General features: G+C 54.0%; 1 protein-coding gene across 2 annotated transcripts in view; it reads left to right on the forward strand.

Annotated features, from left to right (window-relative positions):
* The window catches only part of Dnah17 (dynein axonemal heavy chain 17), a 111,496-nt gene that overhangs the window by 8,210 nt on the left and 89,253 nt on the right, over positions 1-14,033 (forward strand). For both annotated transcript variants that reach the window (XM_021175676.3, XM_021175677.3), the window contains 10 exons: positions 265-417; positions 507-593; positions 2,691-2,858; positions 3,158-3,274; positions 4,838-5,103; positions 5,763-5,958; positions 7,525-7,671; positions 9,633-9,741; positions 10,530-10,633; positions 12,188-12,328. In XM_021175676.3, the coding sequence (XP_021031335.1) occupies positions 265-417; positions 507-593; positions 2,691-2,858; positions 3,158-3,274; positions 4,838-5,103; positions 5,763-5,958; positions 7,525-7,671; positions 9,633-9,741; positions 10,530-10,633; positions 12,188-12,328 (1,488 nt within the window). The remainder of the gene's footprint in view (positions 1-264; positions 418-506; positions 594-2,690; positions 2,859-3,157; positions 3,275-4,837; positions 5,104-5,762; positions 5,959-7,524; positions 7,672-9,632; positions 9,742-10,529; positions 10,634-12,187; positions 12,329-14,033) is intronic.

Consider the following 14,033-nt stretch of genomic DNA (forward strand, 5'->3'; position numbering starts at 1 on the left):
CTGAAAACAGCTACAGTGTACTTACATATAATAAATAAATCTTTAAAAAAAAATCCTGCTTGTAGCCTATCCATAGGAGCAAGAAAACACCACATGTCTCCCATGTCTGATGATCCCTAGTCTGCTGTAGCCTGAACAGGAGAGGAGTCCTGGGAGGACTGGCCCTCTTCCAGGACTCGCTGTGTCCAGATCACTCCGGGAGGGATGGCTGCCAGATGCCGCTGTCAGGGACGTCTTAGGTTGCCCGTCTTTCCCTCTGTGTAGACTAGAACCTACCTGAGCCCGGACGAGGTGCTGAAGGGCCTGCAGGGGGAGATCGAGGAGGTCCTGGGCAACATCTCCCTGTCGGTGGGCGTCCTCAAGGGGCTCTTCCAGGCCTACGACTTCTGCTGTGCCAACATGAAGCTTTTCTTTAAGGTACCTGTGGGCTCGTGGAGCCTGGGCCTCTCAGCAACCGTGGCCGCCTCTGGCCACTCACCCTCCTCTTTTCCTCTCCCTTCTAAAAGGACAGGCCGCCCGTGCCGTGGGAATTCCCTTCATCCCTCGCCTTCTCCCGCATGAATTCCTTCTTCCACCGTGTGCAGACCATTGAGGTAAAACTTGAATCCCACTCCTTCTCGCCTCCAAGTCCCTCAGAAGAGGCCCCCAGGGCTGGGCTCAGTGGTACTGTCACATCACTGGGAGGGAAAAAACAAAATCCACAGTCGTCTCCTAGTTACAAAAATCTAAGTGAATGGTAAACTCTGTCGTTGAGGTTACCCTCTGTGTCTAAGCCTGGCAGCTGCTGCTCCTTCCGCTCTAGTGTTGTCACCAGACAATACAGTGACCATTGTCAGCAAGCTAGTATCCAAAGGCAGCGTTTATGCACAAATCAGTGCGAAGGAAAACTTTGGATCTCTCTATGAGCATTGTGTGTGTGAGTGTTGTGTGTGTGTGTGCGTGTTGTATGTGTGATTGTGTGTCATGTGTGTGTGTGTTGGATGTGTGAGCATCGTGTGTGACACATGTCAAGTGAAAGTCCAAGAAAGCATCAAGATGGTTTCCCTGTGGAGGAATGGGGGAGGGCTCCAGCTGAGTAAGACAAGGAGCCCTCAGTGTAATTTTCATATGTTTGTGGTGAACACACGTGTGTGAGTAGGCGCATGCACTCCTATGCCGGGGTACAGACCAGAAGAAGATGGTGTCCTGCTCTACCATGTTCTGCCTTATCCACTTGAGGCAGGGTCTCTCCCAACTGGGAGGAAGGTTGGCAGCCAGCAAGCCCCGGCCAGCCTCCATCTCCTCCCTCACAGTGCTGGGGTTCTGAGCGTGTGATGTATTTTATATGTATGACCGTCTTTGCCTGCATGTATGTGTATGCACCATGTACACCAGGTGCCCACAGAGCCAGAGGACATCAGACTCCCCTGGGACTGGCGTTAATGATGGCTCCACGCTGCTATCTCTGTGGGTGCTGGGAACCAAATCCAGGTCCTTCGTAAAGAGCAGCAAGCATTCCTGACCCCTGAGTTATCTCTCGAGCGCCGTCACACACACATGCACGGATTGGTATGTAGGTGCTGGGGGTTGGACCTCAAGTCCCGACGTCTGCGAGGCAAGCACATCCACCGGCCGAGCCCTCTCCTCACCCCACCTTACCTTGCTTTTGTGCTTAGAATTTTTTGCACGAGGTGACAACTGGTTTTTAACCTCACGGGTGAAGCCTTCAGTGCATTAAAAGGAGAAGGACAAGTGGGGCTGTGGCTCACTGGGTAGGGTGCTTGCCTCTCCAGCACCTCCAGCAACATTGAATAGAGGGGGGCACCTGTAACCCCAGCATGTGGGAAGCAGAGGGAGGGGGACAAGGAGTTCCAGATGAACTCATCTATCGACATACAGTGGTCAACATGAGGAACATCAGCTATGTAGTGAGTTTGAGGCCAGTTTGAGCCGAGACCCTGGCTCAAGATGATGACGAGGTGAAGGAAGAGGGTGAAGTACAGACGTGGTGATGCCCGCTGTCCTCAGGGCTGGGGACCCTGTTGCGGAAACAAGAATATCTCGCACACCAGTATCAGTTGAGTGGATGGAGTCAAGACTGTGACCTTGAAGTGTTTACCTCCAGGGAAGGAGTTTCCGTGGACTGAAAGCTGGGGAAAGCCAGGCAGTGGGGTTCCTCATGGAAGTTCCCCGACGTGGGGTGCCAGCATCCACCATGGAACCAGATTCTCTCAGTGTGGACTGCTTTCCAGGGGACAGAGAACCTGGGGCTCAGCCAGAGCATGAGAGACCCTGGTACCACTCTAGCCCCTTCCAGACCTGAGGAGGTGGAGGTCAGAGCATCTAGAGGGCCTCTTTGACCAGTATGGGGCCTGAACCAGATGTCAGGCTTCATTCCCTCTGTCTCCCCCTCCATCCCCCCCCCCCGGCCTCCCTCTGCCCTCCACCCTACAGTGCAGAGGTGATTCCTGAAGGAGTTGCCCTTCCCCCACCCCCCAATCCTTTTGCTCCTTGTTCTAAAAATGGCTGTGAAGCACACGGGCACTGAAGAATGCACCCAACACATGTCCCTTGCATGCCTCCTGTGCACTCCATGGTGGCATCCTCGAGGACTCTCCTTGATGATTTATAAGGTCCCCGGACCCTTGACGTCATCCCTGCAGACGAATGGGCTGAGCTGGTGATTCTTGCCCCTTCCTGTCCCGTGCTAGGACCTTTACAAGACGGCCATCGAGTTTCTGAAGCTGGAGAAGATCGAGCTGGGGGGTGTGCGGGGCAACATCCTGGGGAACCTGGTGACCCAGATCTACGACGAGGTCTTCGAACTGGTCAAGGTCTTTGCTGAGTGCAAATATGACCCTCTGGACCCTGGAGACTCTGTAAGTCTGGGCAGGGAGTGGGGTGATGGTGGGCGGGGTGAGCGGCAGGTAGTCCCCGGGGAGTTAAGAACTTTAATAGGTTGTCACTGAACGTGTAGAGGCTCCAGGCCCTGTGCCGATGCATGCACAGGATCTGGGGTCAGGGGTGGGGAGGTGGCAATGTTGGGGATCCCAACCCTAGGTCCACAACCCACCACTGAGCTGTGCAGCTGGCCCCATCGACACTTGGCTTAGCGCCGAGGCCTCCCAGCCTGGTGACGGTTTACTACAGCTGCCTGCTCCGCCTCCTCTCCTGTCAGAGTTTTGATGATGATTACAATGACTTTGAGACTAAGATCCAAGACCTGGACAGGAGGCTGGCCACCATCTTCTGCCAAGCCTTTGACGACTGCAACTGCATCGAGTCTTCCGCAAAGGTAGGCGAACAACGTCGCCCATCACTGCAGGGCCAGCGAGCCCGTCTGTCAGCTCCCTGACTGTCCATATATCAGTTAGTAGGGAACACCCCCCCCAGTGAAGGCGGTCTGGCGGGGGGGCCTGGGCACCCCAGGGCAATGGACACCTTTCCATTGTCAGAGCTGGGTTTCCTGACCTCTGCTGGAGACTCTTGGCACCTGAGCACCAAGATCTCTCTCCAGCAGAGCTGGGTGCAACCTCTGTTCCTGTCTGTGTGAATGTAGAGGCATTGGGAGCCCTTGGGATGCAGCTGCAGGGATGGGTGACATTTGGGATTGCTTAGCTTGGGACCTGAGGTGAAGTCGTGGTATATGCAAATCATATGCAAATTAATGCCATGTCTCCACCCTCCAAGTTTATTGAGTGACACTTGCTGAAGCAGGAAGGGAGCTTCGTCTGCTGTTGCAGTGCAAGGGGAGACACTCTGCTATCTCCCCCACTGCCGTGGGTTCCACTGCCGAGTCAGCCCAAGCAAGTGGGAGCCACTGTCGGGGGAACAGGTGTAGCCGGGGCCTAGGTATGACTAAGTACGGCACCGGTCTCTGGAAGGGTCAGGATGGAACACCCAGGGGCGAGCCTTGCTAACTCCTCAGGTGTTTCTACCTACAACATCCCCTCACACACACCCGGGCAGGGAGTTAGTTCAGGGTCAAGTTGATAACCAAAGTTAGTGGCTACATACACCTCAGGGAAAACAGACTCAGAAAAACGCAGAAGGATCTGGTCCGCCACTGATCAAGGCGTGAAGAAACACCACACGCACCCTCAGTCTCTCAGGCCCCAAACAGGATCACACTGGAGGGAGCTGAGCCCCCCACCCTCGTGAGGAGGGCCCATGTGTCTTGGGCTCTTTTTCTGTGAGAGGCAGATGGGCCATTGAGGGGTGGAGCCTTATCATCCCGGAATGATAGCCTTGGCCTATCCCAGGACTGCTCCCTCACGAGACTCACTTCCTTTCTCAGTCACTTTCCAAATTCTCACTTTACAATAATCCTTCCTACTTTACAAAAATGTAGGGCAGGGAGACCCCTGGGAATCCCCTCCAGCCATCCCTGTGTGACAAGTGAGGCTATCCTGACGTGCTAGGTCTCCCTGTCAGCAGCACGTCATCACACAGGACCTGAAAGGTTTTGAAGCATTGTTCATGTGACCACCCACTTGCAGAAGATAAAAGTTAGTTTCCGCCGGGCAGTGGTGGCACACGCCTTTAATCCCGGCACTTGGGAGGCAGAGGCAGGCAGATCTCTGAGTTCGAGGCCAGCCTGGTCTACAGAGTGAGTTCCAGGACAGCCAGGGCTACACAGAGAAACCCTGTCTCGAAAAACAACAAAACAAAACAAAAAGTTAGTTTCCTTCCCTAAAAAAAAAAAAAAAAAAAAAAGGCTCATGTCTCTTCAGTCCTGAAGTTTGAAGTTTGGCCCTGCTCATTTTGTCAAATCACCCCCACCTTGTGGCCAATGCCAGGGACAGGACTGGAAGCAGCAGGGACTGGCGATAGCACACCTCCCCCCATGTCTCTGCAGCTCCTGTACATGTGCGGGGGCCTCCTGGAACGACCCCTAATCCTTGTCGAGGTGGTACCCAGGTACTCGGTCATGCTGGAGATGTTCAATACGGAGCTTGACAATGCCAAACTCATGTACGATGCCCAGATGGCGGCCTCTGAAGATGGCCAGATACCGCCCATCCACAAAAACATGTCCCCCGTGTCTGGGCAGCTCAAGTGGAGCCTGGAGCTGCAGGAGAGGCTTGAGGTGTCCATGAAGCACCTGAAACACATCGAGCACCCGTGAGTGCCAGGCCAGGCTGGGAAGAGCCCCCCAGACAGCCCAGGCAGCCTTGGAGCTGGGAGGGAGCTGGCCCGGCTTGTGTCTTCCATCTTCTAGCCTCATAAAAATAATCCAAGTCCATCTGGTTGGGAGCAAAGAGGCTACCCACCACGCTTGCTAGAGTGAAGGAGTCACTAGACACGCATTTGGCAGGATGTCCGAGGCACGCTGTGGAGGAGGGGGGAGGACACTGCAGCAAATTCAGCAAACTCAGGGATGCTGTGGGCGTGCCCAGACGGGGGCTATTGCTGGGGAAGCGGGCATCCTGTGGGACCAAGGGATCACGCTGACTTTACAAAAGTCTAGTCGTCCCAAAGTTGGAAAGGCAGCTGTGAATTCCAAACAGACCTATGGTTAGTTGGGATTACTGCAATGTGTCCTCCTAGGGTCTTTCCTTCAGCTCACGGGGCCGTACTGGCAGGCTAAGAACTCAGATACCACAGTTTCACACGTGGCCCACATCTGATAGTGTACTCACTCTGTCATCCTGGAAGGTAGCTGAGAGCCTGCTTCAGCACCCTGAGGTCTGGCAGCAGCCGATGGGAGCATTAAACAGACCTAGAAGGTAATGTCAGCGTGAAGCCTGGCACGCCATTGCTCTGCCCCACCTCTGTTCCAGGGTCATGTCCAGCATGGAGGCCAAGCTTATCTATGACAAGTACGACGAGATGATGGGGTTGCTGCAAAGCTGCCGGATGAAGAAATACCAGCAGTGGGTGGAGGGTGTGGACCAGGACTGCCACTTCAACCTGGGGCAGCCACTCATCCAGCGTGACCCGTTCACCAGCCTCATCCAAGTCAACTTCAGCAAGGCGGTGTGTCCCCGTCAGGGTGTGGTGGGGGTGGACTGAGAGGGAGGGGAAAGCCCCGGCTCACCGTGCTGACTCCACCACCAAAAGTGTGCGTTTTCGGAGGTTGCTCTGTGTACGCATGTGTGTGCATGTGCATGCATGTGCTTGAGTGTGCATGTGCACAGGTGTTTGTGTGTACATGTGTGTATATGCACACACGTTTGTGAGTGTGCTTGAGTATGTGTGTGTGCATGTGTATGCGCACGTGTGTCTACGTGTGTCTACCTGTGTGTGCACATGTGTGTTACAGGCACCTACAAGTTTGTTGACTATTTTTAAGTGGTTAAGGTATAGGTGAAACGGTAGCATGCTTGAAACATCTTCAAGGCTGGAGTCTAGCTCAACAGTAGAGTCCTTGTCAGCAACACAAGAGGCCCTTTGGTCCATGATCCCGACCAGGGGGAGGGGCTTTAAGACAGTCTTTATTTTGATAGATTTGATCTGACCAAATCCAGGACCTTACACATGCCAGGCACATGCGCTACCACCAAGCTACACACCCAGACCTTTTACTTTATTGTGAGACACAGAGTCTGGCTCACCCCTGCCTCGGATGGATCTCCGAGCAGCTGGGGTTGCAGGCTTCTGCTGTCTTTTTGGAGCTCTGTCTGCATTTCCCATGATCCCAAACAAAAGCATAAATTTGCAGATTAAAGTCTCTGCATGAGCCAGAGAGACGGGCCAGGTAGCCAGGGTGGAACATTCCAGGGCTAAACCCAGCCGGTTCCGATGTGCATGTAAGATGGACACCAAGTGGGTGCCCTGTCTTCCATGACCCTATCCAGTCCAGACATGTGACGCCAGGAAGGCAGGGAGGGGACTGCAGGACGGTTTGTTAAAACCTTTCCTTTTCTCAAAATCCACTCCTCCCTTCAGAACATACAGGCTGGCCATTGCTATGCGTGTGTGTGCTTGTCACACACTGCTGAGGTCAGTCCAGGCTCCGTCCTACCCTCCTGGAGCTTCCCTGATAAGGAGGTGGGGTCAGGTGGGATACAGAGACAATAACCAGCTGGTAAGGTAAAAAGGTGATGCCAGGTGCCCCTGGCAAAGGAATGAGGAGGGGAGATGACAAGGGAGTCACCACAGGGCTGGGGGAACAGGGCAGGTGGAATTTTCAGACCTGGGCCAAGCCTTGCAGGAAGGCACCAAAGTCTTGATGAGAATAGCTTTGGGGACAGCACTGTTGGCTGCCTCGTCAATCCCCTGGGTCAGACATAGTGTGAGGGAAGAGAGAAAGAAGAAGAAGAGAGGGAAAGCACCTGAGGAAACAGCCCAAGGGTCCAGGGCGGGGGGCAGGGGGGGTGGAGATAAGAAACAGATGACATCACCGGCCCACGATGATGACGATGGCAAGCTCTCCCTGGCTCGGATCCATCTCATAGGGTGAAGAAGCCACCCAGAGCCCACCAGCAAGCACCGCGTCCCACCCACCCACCCACCTTGAATTTCTTTGACAGCGAGAAGCCAGGGGCAGCGGGGACCCACGGTTGAGGCCACCTTCTGATGGGCTCCCCGCTCTTCCTTTAGCTAGTGGCAGTCCTGAGAGAAGTGAAATATTTGAACTTCCAGCAGCAGAAAGAGATTCCAGAGAGCGCGGAGAAGCTCTTCTCCGAGAACGAAACCTTCCGGAAGTTTGTGGGCAACCTGGAGCTCATTGTCGGCTGGTACAATGAGGTGAGCGGGTGCAGTCGAAGGCAGGGACAATGTGCTGCGTACTCAAATGTGCCTCAAGCTGCTCCCGAGTGTCAGAGGCTGCGAGATGGTGATGGCCCAAAGCGCCGCCACTGGAGGCACCATCTTGGTTGGGCTCTGGCTAATACTCCATGAGCTTTGGGGTAGTATTGGCGTCACCCCCACATCGCTTCCATTACTTTGTGAAATCCGGGGAGGCGCACCTTCTGGAACCCAGATGGGAATGGCAAGTCGGCCAGCTGGTGCGGAGGGAGCTGTGTGCGGGGCTGGAGAGAGACCACCACCTTCAGCTGTTGGCTCAAGAATCCCTTGACTCTCTGGCCCCTCAGACCTGGAGGCCTGACACAGCTGCCACATACTGAGAAGAGTCCCAGGCACTAATTAGCCTCAAGGACATTCTGCCCTGCAGCAGAAATGGCCTCTAAGTCAACAGTAGGCATGGGGTACCTCTGGCTGCTCCTGTGCCTGCTCCACTCTCAGGTTCAACCTGCAGACAGGCAAAGGCAGTATTAGAGTTTGGCTGTTAGATGGTATGGCACCATCAGGAGGGGGGGCCACTGAAGGGAGTTAGAACCCTGGTGACACAGAAGACAATACCGGGCCCCACCTCCTCCCCTTTTGGTCCTCTGATCACCACGAGGTGACCTCTGCCTCACATTCCTACCCAAATGATGTCTGCCTTACCACAGGCCCCAAAACACTTACACCCGCCTCAAAATGAAACTTGGGAAGCTGTGAGCTAAAGCTCTCAAGTTGGTTTTTATCTGGTATCTTATGTGTCTGAAACAAGCAATCCCAAGTACCAGGGTCCCCCAGACATAGACAGTGGGCCAGGTCAGGCGCTGACAGGCTCACCCCCGCAGCTGCCCACCATGACCTAGCGCCACACTCCAAGCATCCCAGGACACCACAGACCCGATGCCTTCCAGTTCTCGAGGTCAGAAGGGCGTAACCTGTTCTCTGCAGAGGTGGAGGTGCTGGCTGGGGTACGGGGACGCTGTGGGGTAGGAACTGCTTACTGGACCTCTCCAACTTCTGAAGGCCACTGATATCCTCAGCGAACGGCTCAGATGTCGTCAGGGTCCTCCGGGGAAGTGGGGTCAGGGAGAGACGGTGGCCTACGTGGACACTAATGACAAGGAATTGGCCTGTACAGTTATGGAGAATGGAAGGCCCACAGTGCACCTACCTCGGAGCTGATGACCCAGGAAGGGACCGTGCTGTAATTTAGATGGTCCAGACCCTGAGAACCCGGGGGATCCAACAGTGTAAATACAAATCCAATGCCGGGAGAGGGGAGCAGATGCCCCAGGCAGTGAGCCAGGGAAAGGGGGCAAATTCCTCCCATTTCAACTTCCATTCCACTGATGAGGCCCACCCACACTGGAAGGGCCCCACCGGGTCCACCTGATTCTCCCCCTTGTTAAGTCCTGCCAGAGACAGCACCAAGTAGCAAAAATGAGAAAAGTGGCGAGCGGAACGAGCTGCCCCTGCAGTAGCTCCTCTGCAGCAGGAGGTCCAGGTGTGAGCCACCACACATGGGTGCTGGGAACTGAACTCGGGACCTTCCAGAAGAGGGATGTATGCTCTTAACCACTGAGCCACCTCTGCAGCACCAGGAATGCAACTCCCAGATAAACAGTATTGACCACAGCTGGGGTAGTAGTGTCTGTAAATGGGTCCTCAACGCTGTTAAATTCTAAGCAGTTAGCCGGGTGTGGTGGCGCACGCCTTTAATCCCAGCACTCGGGAGGCGGAGGCAGGCGAATTTCTGAGTTCAAGGCCAGCCTGGTCTACAAAGTGAGTTCCAGGACAGCCAGTGCTATACAGAGAAACCCTGTCTCGAAAAACCAAAAAAAAAAAAAAAAAAAATTCTAAGCAGTTAAAAAAAAAAATCAAGATTTGGGACCCAAACCGTTAACTCCACGCCATTTCTCCTGCAGATAAAGACTACGGTGAAGGATGTGGAGTTCCCGCTGATCAAGTCAGAACTGGAAGCCATTGATGTGAAGCTGCTGAGCGCGGAGACCACATTGTTCTGGAATGGCGAAAGTACCTAGGCCTCCTTTGTTTTGAGGGTCTGACCTAGGCAGCACCTGCCCTCTGGTGGGGTAGCTAGGTTTGCCTTCAGGCTCCAGAGAGTTGTGTGAACTGCTGTCATCCAACTTCTTACCCATGTCACTCACAGACCTGGGCAAGGATACCCCAGGGGTCTGGCCATTTCCTGACAGGGCCCCCGGAGACCCGGCCTTCCTTGTGTCTAGCACTTGCACACAGCCAGTCAGTAGAGAAGACATATGGTCTCTGCTGCTCAAAACAAGATAGATGCTGGGGGCGGGGGGATAACAGGAAATGGCGGGTCTCCTTCCCCCCTCCATCCCACCTGCAAACAAGGCAACTTCTGTCACCCTGTGTGCACTTCTACTTTCTTCCCCCTAAGACCTTTGCCGTGACTTTAGCCACCCTTCCAGCATGCGGGTCCCCCAACTTTCCCTGCAGAAAGAGGTTCCATTCTCTTCCCTCACCCTCCTTCACAGGGCACAGCTCTTTCCCAGTGAAGCCCTGGCAGCATTGTGCCAGGTGCCCCGCTGCTGCATCCTCCTCCTCCTCCTCCTCATTCATTCATTCATTCATTCATTCATAGTTGGGAGGGGGCTTAATCTCAGGAGCCCGAGGTGAGGCAGGATCCACACCCTGAGCAGCCAAGGAGACCTCCCACCACCATAGTGGCCGATTGTGGATGAGTACCACCACTTCTCTGCTCCAAGTGGTAGACCGAGCAGACCCCTTTGCAGGAGCACTGGGACCCTTGGGTCAGATTGCTTACCTTTGCATCCCAGATGTGATGCAGTACATCCAGGAGATGCGGGAGATGCTGCACAACCTGCAGAACCGGATCCAGAAAGCCAAGCAAAACGTAGAAGGGATCACCCAGGCCATGCAGGTGAGAGGGCTGCCAGGGGCAAGGGGGGCCGGGGGGCCATGGTGCCGGGGGCCGTGCAGAGGCCTCCAGCGGGGGCTCCTGTGTGATGGGTGGCCAGAGAACCCCTCCACTCAATGCTCTGTGTGACGTCAGTGTGCTCCCAGAGCAGAAAGAGCCTTGTCACTCGGTAGAACCCACTCCACTCCAGCCTGTTGCAGTCAGCAGACTGCACGGGCCCTGGCTGTGCCGGGCTTGATGTTAGGAATAAGTTGGGGCAAGAGATGGGCAGAGCAAAGCTGATGAGAGAAGAGTCAGCCTTTGGAGGGTAAAAGACCTCAAGTTTCCAGAAAGCCAAGGGACATTTCTCTAGCCTCCATCCTGGGTCTCAGTAGCCTTAATTTATAAAATACTTGTGACTGACTCTGTGTTCAAAAGGAAGTTGTATGTGTGTGCGCGCACACGTGTGTGTGTGGGGGGGGGGGTGCGTGCGAGTGTTTATCTCTGTGTGCATGCACATCTGGAGAACAGAGGTTAATAACAGGTGTGTTCCTCAGTAGCATTCCATCTTATCTTTTTGAGACAGGGTCTCCTGAACCTGACTCTCACCAGAGAGACTTGACTAGACTGACTGAGTACAGCGGTTCCTACCTCCAGCCCCTGGCTCCCCATTGGGCTTAGAGACAGACACCAGAGCACCCAGCTTTTATGTGGGTGCTGGGGTATGGGTTGAGGACCTCATGTTTACAAACCAAACAGCATCTTATCCTTCCCAGACTAGAAAGCATTTTTTAAAAAAAAATATCTTCCATCCTGGTCTACAGAGTAAGTTCCAGGACAACCAGGGCTACACAGAGAAACCCTGTCTCAGAAAACAAACAAACAAAAAACTTTCCTCCCATAAACTCTCAGTTATATAACTTTATTATATGCTTAAAGCAATCATGCAGATGGACATGTGTGGTGGGGGAAGGTGGCTATGAGCTACTGCATTAACCCTGCAGTGCTCAGGAAGCTGAAGTAGGGGACCCCAGGTTGAGACTTATGTGGGGGGTGCACCGGAAGGCCCTGCCTCAAAGCAAACAGAGACAATGAGAACAAACTAACTGGGAGGCTGCAAAGATGGCTCCTCAGAGAAGAGCAAGCACTACCCCTGTAGGGACCTGGGTTTTGTCCCCAGCACACACCCTGGGTGGCTCCCAGCTGCCTCTAATTCCAGTCCCAGCCAGAGTCCAACAACACTCTCTTCTGTTCTGTGGGCACTTTGTACGTGTGGTACACACACAGACAAGCTGGCATGCACACATCGCCTATACATAAAAAAAGAAAATTTAAAAACACGAGAGGGAGAGCAAAGCCACTGCTTGCCGCTGTCTTGTGTTTTGAATTCAGTTTTCCCTTGACTGGCACACTCACGCCCCCAATAGCTCCCCTCAGGGAGCTCTGCGCAGGTGCTCACAGATCCCAGGGTACCCAGGGAGAGCCTGGCGAGACACAGGGAGGCTCACGCCCAAGAGAGCACGGCGGAGGGGCCAGACTGAGTGTGCCATCCCTGAAAGGGCCATGGTCTCCCTCCAGGAGTGGTCAGCCAACCCCCTGTTTGAAAGGAAGGACAACAAGAAGGAGGCCCTGTTGGACCTGGACGGCAGGGTGGCCAACCTGAACAAGCGATACGCTGCGGTCAAGGAAGCTGGTGTGAGAATCCAAGCCATGGTTGTGGTAAGGAGACCCCCCCCCCGGGGGTCTTTTGGAAGCTACTTGCTTTTTATAGAGGGGAAGAGAAAAGAGGAGTAGCCAAGCATTTTATTAAGATGACCAATCAGAAGTGTTCTGATGACCACAGAGTCTGTTAGATTTCATCTAAGACAGCCTGACCCACGAGCAGCTTCCAAGCCCGATTCCTCTTGTTACACACCTGTGCTCTATCTAAAGGTGGCCAGAGCACCACCAACACCTGCCTTAAAGTCCGTATGTGCCGTTGGCATCTCACCCTAAGCCAACAGGGACAGGCTGCTGCAAGCTTACACGTATCCTTCACGGGTTCCCCTCCCGTGAGTGTGGACACGGACATGTGAGACCTGAGGAGCCCTCACATGTATGCATGTGGCATATCACAGCCAGCATATGTCTGTCTGTGTGCAGAGGGATATGAACCTGCTTAACTGTATAGAAAGTGGGTGTCTTTGATAGAAGTTAGCAGAGGGAGCAAAGCTGGGGGGGGGGGCCAGAGCCAAGGAGAGCAGCCTCACTTGTTCTGGCCTTAGTGAGACCAGGCTGCCTGGGTAGCCAGCTTCAGTAAGACAGGGTTGTCAGAGTACCTGGCTTTGTCAACATGTCCATCCACTGCTGTGACAGCCACTTGAACCATTTCTTTCTGCCCCACACTAAAGTTACCTGGGATTCTGACTTCTGTCTCCTTTGCCTGAGTCACATTCATCTTCATCTTCACCTATAGCACTCAGTGTCTTACAGAGTCATCCATTTGTCCTTCTCCCAACCTTTACATATGTCTCCATCTATCCATCCATCCATCCTTCCCTTCATCTACCTCCTTATTCATCCCTGACATCCACTCAATGTATTCATCAACCCACCCTTTCATTGTCCATCTACCCATCCACCCACCCATCCACCCACTCATGCACCCACCAATCCACCCACCCAAAAACCTACCCACCCATCCATCCAACCATCCATCCAACCATCCATCCATCCACCCATCTATCCACCTACCCATCTACCCACCCACCCATCCATCCAACCATCCATCCAACCATCCATCCATCCACCCATCTATCCACCCATCCATCCACCATCCACCCACCCATCCATCCACCCACCCATCTATCCATCCACCTATCTATCCACCTACCCATCTACCCACCCACCCATCCATCCACCCACCCATCTATCCCCCTACCCATCTACCCACCCACCCATCCATCCACCCACCCATCTATCCCCCTACCCATCTACCCACACACTCATTCATCCATCCACCCATCTATCCACCTACCCATCTACCCACCCACCCATCCATCCACCCATCTATCCCCCTACCCATCTACCCACACACTCATTCATCCACCCACCCATCCACCTATCTATCCATCTACCCACCCACCCATCCATCCAACCATCCATCCATCCATCCACCCATCTATCCACCTACCCATCTACCCACCCACCCATCCATCCACCCATCTATCCCCCTACCCATCTACCCACACACTCATTCATCCACCTATCTATCCATCTACCCACCCACCCACCCATCCAACCATCCATCCATCCACCCATCTATCCACCTACCCATCTACCCACCCATCCATCCATCCATCCATCCATCCATCTACCCATCCATCCATCCATTCATCCATCCATTTACCCACCCATCAGTCCACCCACCCATCCACCAACCACT

This window comes from Mus caroli, unplaced genomic scaffold (assembly GCF_978045245.1).
Source record: "Mus caroli unplaced genomic scaffold, Mus_caroli_1 scaffold_13, whole genome shotgun sequence".
Taxonomy (NCBI): domain Eukaryota; kingdom Metazoa; phylum Chordata; class Mammalia; order Rodentia; family Muridae; genus Mus; species Mus caroli.